The 9092-nt window shown below is 44.0% G+C and overlaps 1 protein-coding gene across 1 annotated transcript in view; it reads left to right on the forward strand.

Annotated features, from left to right (window-relative positions):
* Positions 1-444: 444 nt before the first annotated feature.
* The window catches only part of GRAP2 (GRB2 related adaptor protein 2), a 13219-nt gene continuing 4571 nt past the window's right edge, over positions 445-9092 (forward strand). Inside the window, exons 1-4 of the mRNA XM_031057739.1 lie at positions 445-549; positions 3617-3708; positions 5935-6054; positions 7816-7984. Coding sequence (XP_030913599.1) covers positions 472-549; positions 3617-3708; positions 5935-6054; positions 7816-7984 — 459 coding nt within the window. The 5' untranslated portion in view covers positions 445-471. The remainder of the gene's footprint in view (positions 550-3616; positions 3709-5934; positions 6055-7815; positions 7985-9092) is intronic.

Genomic DNA, 9092 nt, shown 5'->3' on the forward strand with positions numbered 1-9092 from the left:
TTCCATATCGTGGCCCGTGTCCAAGAAAAAATATATATTTATTGTAGCCCTGTTTGTTTTGTCAGCAATTTGACTCACTCTTGAGGCAAAAAGTCAGTGCAGGGGACGAATGCATTTTTCTATTGCAGGACAGAGTCACTTGCTTTATTGGGAAATGTGACAGAGTTGTTCTATACATGTTTTTCCCATGAGGTTGCTCTAGAGAAAGAGATCTGTTGGAGTAAGCATCCACTATTGGTTATTTGTACTTCTGACTTCAGCTAATTACAGCTCAGCCATGCCCTCTCTTCTACCTGCTAATGTCTTTCCATGTCTAGTAACTAATGGCTGCCCGTAGGTCGTGAGTGCTTCAAATCCCAGCACTGCCTGTCAGCTTTCCAGGGGCTGGACTCCACAATCCCAGTAGCTCATAGGTACTGACAAGTATCTGACATTACCTCTTCCAGCTTTGCTCTGCCCCCAAGACACAGTATGGAAGCCATTGCCAAGTTTGATTTCACTGCTTCTGGAGAAGATGAGTTGAGCTTCCAGGCTGGGGATATGTTGAAGGTAAGTAAGTACAGTCCCCAACTTGACTAAACAGCATTTCTGAGACTGCTTCCAGATCTTTCTTGTGCTTCCCTTTGCCCTGACAAAACAGATGAAGACACATCTATAAACTAGTATACAAATGCATGATACTCCTCTCCCATAGGGTTTGCAATAGAACAACAATTCCCAGGTTACCTGAGTCTGTGTCCACTGTTCTTGATTTTTATGTCCATGAACTGGGGATTTAGTTGCCCTGCAGTCCTCTGATAGTCTGCAGGGAAGGGTATGTACCTTTGCTGGGGCACAGATCAAGATCTTTAGTGGCAGATTTTGAGGGTCCTGTCTGTTTTCATTGACCAGGTAAACCATCCACAGTGACTACATTCTGCTGAATATGTCTAAATGCAGGCAGGATCAGTTGTGTCCAGAGAGATTGCTGATTTCCTTATTTCCAGCCCTTGAACTGTTTAAAAGACAGTTGGATTCTAGAATTGATAACTCATCCATTCTAGAATTCTTATCTAACTTTTCACTGTTAGTAACTATTGTTAGATGCTGCAGGGATCTTAGGCAATTGCAAACAGAAGAGGAAAATTCCATGAGACTGACTGTTACACACATAGTGGAATAGTTTAAGAGGTCCTGGTCTAATAATGTTATATACACCCTTGCAGGAATTTCACAATGGGGCAATGGCAGAAGTAGAGTTGGTCATCTGCAATATGGAGCTTCTGGAACTCTCTTTAAAGTTGATTTGTATGTGTTATGATAGAACAGTTTTTGTTAACATTACCAAAGTCCCACAGATGAAGTCACTTGAAGTTTCACCCTAATTATTTATCCACTTCTCAGCCCCAGATGTTCTGTTTCCATTGAAAAGGCCTGAGTATTACTCCTCCCTGAGGCCTTAGCTCCTTTACTGTCCAAAGGGATGATGTACAACTATAGGATGTATAGCCCTGTTTGGCAAGAAGCCTTTGCTACCCCTCTGTGCAGTCACAGATATTCCAGCTAATAATCAGATATTGAGTCTCAGCTTTGCCTTTTCCATCACTACCATTTTTTATTTTATTGGCCTTTTAATTCTTGGCGCTTAGACAAAGTTGATAGCATCCAGAGCTCAATAGTACCAAATCTTTCCAAAGAGCTGTGAGAAGGTTCTGGAGAAATCACTGCCTCTCTTCAGTACAGATAACCACTCTTACTCTTCCCCAGTCAGTCCCTACTATCACATGACCTTTACTGATGCCTTTTTTCTCAGGAGACTTCCATCAAGTCCCTCCTGGGGTGATGGTATTGGCCAGGTCACTTTTCCTTCTGTTCCTCAGTTTCCCTTCCTGTAAAATCATTATAAGCTAGAGGTCCTTTCAAAGTATGTTGGAATCCTCTGATAAAAAGTGTCACACTGCACACCAGTTTTATTATTATTATTATTGGTTGCCATAGAGAATTCACTACCAGAAAAATCAAACTCCTTCTTGCTTCAATGTCCTTGAGGTAAACGAAACAACACCTTAGCCACCCAAGCGATAGTAGCAGTAAATCAGCCTGAGTAACAACTCTCTTCTGGCATAGGCACACACACATTCCTACCCCATCATGAGCCCCCTCGTGCTGCCTGCAACAACCTGCTGATATATGAAGGAGATAAGGTGAAATATTGATGTAGAGATTACAAAACCGGAAACATGAGGCCCTCAACCAGTAGCAACAGGAGGAAATCCACCCTCTTACCCCCCCACATCCTTCTCTGAGAGGATGACACACTGAGAGAAACCTGCCAGCTCTGCAGGGGCAAACAGCTGGTGGGTCGTTCTGGAAACCTCACTTCCAACCGAGCAGGGCCCAGGCATGAGCAGGAAGTAGCCATCATCGCCTGTGTTTGGCCACAGCAGTGAAAAAAGATCCTCAACCCAGCACCCAGGCATGAGGATGGCAGTGACTATACAAGTAGGGAATTCCACAGCTTTCTGTTCCTTAACTTTTCTGAATCCTGCCTATGTGGCAGGGAAGGCAATGAAGAATTGGCTCCAGAGACAGTAACATCCTGTTGTCAATACAAAGCAGTTAAAATGTGCCTTAGGCTCCCAAAACTGTGAGACTGGCTCACAAAGTAAGTATTATTACTGTTAACAATAGATTTTAAATTAAGTCATTTCCACTGGCTTTTTCCTTTTAAAACTGTCATGGCTCATGCTTTTAGGCTCCTCTCCAAAACCAGAAAGTGCAAGAACACGGTCTATTTCATACAGCAGAATCCTGTCCCAGGAGCTGGAATGTCAAACAAAACACCAAGGACCACATCTGCAGTAAAATCCCACTGTGGTTGTATTCCTGTCCTCTCTTCTCCAGCTTAGGGCTGTACCTTGGGCCATCCGCCAGGGTGTCATGAATCTGGGCCCTCCCTGGTCAGCAGTGATGCTTCTAAGGACCAATACAGTTAATATGAGCACACTTGAAGCTGCTCCAGTGTGTGATGTGGACTCACTTCCAGCTATCCTACAATCTCCTAAGTATAGTAGTGTCTGGCAAACACATTTTGCCTCCTTCTTATATCTACCTTGGCAAAGCTCAGGGCAGCTGACAACCCACCAAAGAATCTCTTGTGAAATGACAGGTGAGAGCACATGGTAACATCTGTGCAGCCATAACACACGCAGACACAGCTGCATATCCCTCCATACCCATGTGTCAGAGGAGTTTTCACAGATATTTTCTTCTTCCCTTGTGAATCTGAGATGATACAGTATCAACTACAAAAGGCAGCACAGAGAATAAATTAAACCCCTACTAAGTCTTTCAAAGCTGAATTTCTCCATTTCACAGGCATCAGAGACACACAGACAGGCAGTCAGACAAAGGGGTAAAGTTAACAAGCCATCTCTCTAATTCTACTTGGGCTTTTTATTGCTTGCTTGCTCTGAAGTGGTCGTCAGCCACAAACTTTGTTGCACCATGGGTGGGGAGTAGAGAACATGTCCCATTTTATTTTATTCTTACAAGACATTCTAGGTTTCTTTCTGAATCTTGGTTACTTTTGCCTGCCTCAGGAGATGCATTTATTCTGTCCATTTCTCCATTGCAGATTTTGAGCTCCCAGGAAGAGTGGTACAAGGCTGAGCTCAGAAGTCACGAGGGCTACGTTCCTAAGAACTTCATTGATTTCCATGTTCCCCCGTAAGTGTGACAGAAATGGTGTCACCACCATGGCACATTTCCACCGAGAGCACAGAGGACAGGACAGGGGAAGTGCTGGGCATAACATCCTGCACTTTGGGTCTGGCAGGGATTGCCATAATGCTACACACAGTTCTGCCAGCACAGCGTATTTCTACCCCAAAGCATCCTCTGCTCTTTCGGAGCTAAATGGATCTCGATGATCGCTGTCAGTCCCAAGTGACTCTTTTGTTGCTGCTGAGCAGAGGGACACTGGGATGTGGCAGGAATTGCATTTAGATGTCCTCAGAGAAAAGGAGAATAGTCATGATGTGAAGTCTTGGGAGCAGAGACAGAGGCTAAGTGCAAAAGGAAGAGCAAGAAATCTTTCTGAAAATGAATCATAAGAAAATTGCCTCCTCTTTGACTCTTAGGGACACAGACTCCCTTTTCCCACCCTGCCGCCGCGTTCCCTGCCCCCCAAAGTGCCTGTGAGTTTCTGTCGGTGCACTAGAGGTCAGTGCAATGCTGTGACAGCTGGTGGTACTCTGGATCGGCAGAGTTGACAGACCAGCCATGCCGCCCTGCTGTCTCTCACACACACACAAACAGATCTGTCAGGGGACAGGCATACCTGCATTTCTCTCTTCTCGCTGAGGAGATGGAGCTGCACTTTCAGAGAGGACTGATGCGTGTTGGAATGCATGTTAAATGTGCTCTCCAGCCCTATGCCATAAATATCACAGTGCATGGGATTTTTACAACCTTTCAGTTAGCAGAAATGCTCCCAGAAGCACCTCTCATTGTCCTCTTTTTTCAGAAGTGCTGCGGCATTTCAGGGGTGAACAAGCAGAGCATTCACCAAGCCCAGTGCTTGTGGCTGTAACACACTGCTGCCCTGAGCAGTCAGACTGGGAGCACACAGGGATTTTGAGGTTACAGATAAGTGCCTCTGTCCCCTTTGGAGGTGGCCCTTAGTGGCCTTTTTGAGCATAAGCCAACCCACTTGGCTGAGCTGAAGGACATTATTCGTTTGCTGTGCAAATAAGGGCTTGTACTTTTGGGCCTCAGGGGGATGAGGTCTTCCAGTCAGTTGTTCTTGTTCACTCTTTCGCAGGGCTGTGCCATCACTCAGGAGCACTGGCAGCTTCTTTTTTCACACACATTTTTCTCGTGTTGCTTTCTCTGTGCAAGAGCTGTGAAGAAATATTTCCACTTTGACACTTTTCTAAGTGCCAGGTCTGCAGCTTGAAGCAGTTCAGCCCAGATGACAGAACTAGACGTAGGGAAGAAAGTTGCCTCCTATTTTTGATGGATTGTTGTTGCCCATCTTTTTTCTGATTAAGTAATCATTGAGATTGGTTATCAAGGCTCTTCTGATTTTTCTTTGCTAATGATACATAGGTAAACTGTGATGATAATAAGGAACTCCAAAGCAGAAATGAGAGATGTTAGGAACTTAACAGTCCTTCATTTTAATGCAATACAGGCAATTATGTATTAGGTGAAGTCAAAGAGTGCAGATCATAGCTCTTATTAGCTATGGAGTGGACAGATGCAAATGTATATGATTTTGTGTTTCTCTACAGAAAAATTCCTACTGACATCATATTCTTTTACTATTTATGGTGACTTTCTCATTATTAGTCCAGTGCCTTATGCTGTTGTTTCTTATGCCTGGATAGATTTGTGTAAGTGTGCTTATGTATTCTGTGCTTCTGTGATTTTGTGATATTGCAACTCTTGCAGGCACCAATTTATTAGTAGTAAAACTTTCATGGCTTGCTTCTCCTAAAAATGTATGTGCATTCCATGCAATATATCCATCACAGCCCAGTAATTTTCAATCAGTTTGCAAAAAAGCAATTTGATGTATATGTTTGAGAGTTATGTGTGTATATATGTATACATACACATTTGTCATTTAAAATTTCTTTGACTAACTCCTTATTGTACTGTGTCTGTAATTACAGTTTCAGCTGAGTGTTGCTTCTTAGCAGACCAAAGCTTACATTGTTCTCTTTGCATGTACATGCTTTTACTACTCAAACAAAATGGTCTGCATCCATCAAACCCCTGTACCTCAGCATATACGTGGCCACTGGGAGTAGCCATGTGAGCTCCTCTGATCCTTTTGTTTTCTCCCCTCCACCCTGCTTATTCACGTTCTCCCTACCCTCAACTTTTTTATTCCTTACCTTAATTCCCATCCTTATTCACATCTCCGTGATTTTTCCCACTTGACAGCTGGTTTGATGAGAAGATATCCCGCCACGAGGCAGAGAACCTCCTCATGAGCAAAGGAGTCGGCTGCTTCATCGTCCGAGCCAGTCAGAACTCTAATGGTGACTTCTCCATCTCTGTTAGGTATCTGCTTCTATCAGCATATTCCTGCTTCTTTTCCTGTTTAATGGTGTCCCTAGCCTGCTCTCATAAGAATTCCTAATGTGATGTAGGCTCTTGAGAAGTTTGCAGGCTGCCAGTCACTGGTACTGCTGCTGTGTTGTGAATGAGAACGAATTAGGCATCTGATTCCCAAATGTTTCTGCCTCTTTTCAAGTGACTAGTGAATGCCCCATTCCAAAGCTGCATCCTCTGGTGACCTCCTTCCCTGAAAGAGCTACAGCAAAGCAGAATGGTACAGGAAGGTTTCCCACTGTGCTTAACATGTGTCTTCCATTTGTTTTAATTCCCTGACAGCTCTGGTTACCAAATCCAAGAATTCAACTACTACCTATGAAGAGATTACTATTACATTGTAAACTTTTTTCCCACAGGTCACTAAACAGCCATTGGACAAGGACTGGTTTTTCATTGCTTGCAGCCCAGCTGTATTTCAGCAGCTTGCTGTAGCCCAGCACTTCTCAGTGCGTTTGCTTCTAAACAGAGCCCTTCAATGATGTTTTGTTTCCCAATTTTCAGTCAAATAGTTGATAACCAGTTTTAAATTAGAGTCATGATTAACAAGTCATGATTAGTCTTTTCCAAGTGGTCTGTACTTGCTGATTCAGGCAGCTCAAAAAGTATCCAGGAGGAATGCAGGAGAACATTCTGGTTACATTTGCACCAATTAACACCAGCAAATCAAGTACAGTCAGGCTCTTTCTCTGGCCCTGAAGTCAAGCAGTGAGGCAGAGGTCAGATCTGTATGGCTACACCCTCTTCACCCCACCAAACAGAAGAGCTGTATTCAAGCAGCTCCGTGTGAACAGTTCCTGGCCTGTTCTTTCTAACCATGGCCCAGCACTATCAAAGGGGGAGTTTTCCCATTTAAACCACAACCATGCTAACACTTCAACAGCTTGGGGCTGTAGCAGTCAAGGATAGCATTCAGTCCCTGCCTGTCCCCATCTAGTTTATTTGTGCAGGTGTAGCCTCTGAGGAGAGTGTTTTGAGTGCCTGGAGTTGCACAGAGCAAGGAGGTGGGTGCCAAAGCCAGATCACATTTGGTGCAAAGAGGAATTGTACACGTCAGAGAAGAGGTGAGAGGAGGGGAGGTGCAGGGGGAATAAGGGGCAGAAGGTTGAGTTTGTTAATTTGGCTTGTAACAGCAACAGAAAATTCTTTTTTTTTCCACTTTTGAGTAGGGAGAATGACCTGTAGTAAGTTACACAAGATTTATCTAGTTACATAGATAACACTAGTTACACTAGAATCTAGTTACACTAGATTTTATACCATCTTAAAGTTTAGTGTATGGTTTCACATGACTGTGTCTGCATATGGTGGTGATCCCCATGGTGTGTAATGGTGTAATACAGGTCTTATAGTCAATGCAGACTGGATGTTAACAGGACCTGCAGAGGCTGTTGGGTAGACTACAACTGCACTTTTTCACCCTGGAAGCTCCTGTGACCTTTATTTCAAAAGAGAGGGTTTAAAACCCTGTGCTTTGTTCTGATAGTGCTTTGTGACTGGGCAGCCCTGGGGCACTGTGTGTTTGCAAATCGATGAATCTTTTGAAACAGAGCCACATCTGGGTCCAGTAGGCACAAGGACTGCCACTGCATGACTTTCCAGAAGTCTAGATTTGGCCAAACAAGAAGTCTTAGTACCCTTCTGGAAAAGACTTTTTGAAAAAAGGTAAAAGTGCAATCTGTTGATGATCTCTTTTCCATTGGGATCCAGGCATGAAGATGATGTGCAACACTTCAAAGTGATGAGGGATTCCAAGGGTAGCTATTATTTGTGGACAGAGAAATTCCACTCGCTAAACAAGCTGGTGGACTACTACAAGACAACTTCCATCTCCAGGCAGAAGCAGATCTTCCTAAGGGACAACAGCCAAGGAGAAAAGGTAAACACAAACTGTCCTTAGGAGTTTCTCAGTCAGAAACCTTTCTGTGGAAGGAGTTATTCTTATGAGAATGTCTCAGGGTGAGGAGGAGGACAGTCTGTCCCTGGAAACACAGCCACATAACTACACTGGTGGGGCCTGAGACACAGATTCTTAGTGGATTCAGTGGTATGTAGATTTGTGTAATTGAGCAGATTTTTTTACTCTTCAAATCTGAATAGAGGTGCATTGCTAAAGCTGTGCTAAGAGCTCAGAGCTGAAATTCTGAGATGCCAAGGGAAGCAGGATTTACCTTACTGAAATGCCTAGATTTCCTAAGGGCAGGCACAGAGTTGACTGGTGGGTTGTGACTGAGAAGAATTTGAGTCTGGTTTCTTAGGGTCCTTGCACACACCCAGAGTGCAACTACACCTGCAAGTTTGTCTGCTCAGAAGAATTGTCTGTCTTCTGCTACTGAGCAAACACAGTAAAAGGAATGTGGGGGAACAGAGGGCAGAACCTGGAGCAGTTAACCTGGCTGTTAGGAACTGGAAAGTACTACCAAGAAGAACATAGGAGATCTGGGAACAAGATGTGCCTTCAGGGAAGGTATAGTCAATGTTTGAGAAGGCATTCAAATCCCAGTTCAATGAATGCCTGGTTTTGTGCCAGGGGAACAAGCAAATGACATAGCAGAGGCTGCTACACCTTGCACTCCCTGTACTGGGAGTGAACATGCCTGGTCACTGCAGCAACCAAAGTTCTGCTTTACTGGGAAATGGATTCTGGTATTGAATTACCAGGATGTGCAAGTAGAGGCAAGGCAGAAAGTATGTGACCTGCTGACTACAGCACTAGAGCTTTATAGGCTGCGTGTGGGTCATTCTTGCTGGCTCAAAATGAGAGATAATACGTTTTCAGTCTGAAGAATAGGCCTGGGTTTTTGTCTCTTTCTAGACCACTTATACAGAGCTTTAAAAATGCACTAGTGAGGTATTAAAATAGAGGCTCTGGGATCTGTAAGAGAGAGATCACAGCAATGAATCTCTATGTCTGGGAAAGGAAAGAAGGACTGTATGCGTGTATATCAGTATAACAACCTGTTTGGGTTGACTGTGAGCAGGAAGGG

Source organism: Geospiza fortis, unplaced genomic scaffold, assembly GCF_000277835.1.
Source record: "Geospiza fortis unplaced genomic scaffold, GeoFor_1.0 scaffold173, whole genome shotgun sequence".
Classification (NCBI taxonomy): Eukaryota; Metazoa; Chordata; class Aves; order Passeriformes; family Thraupidae; genus Geospiza; species Geospiza fortis.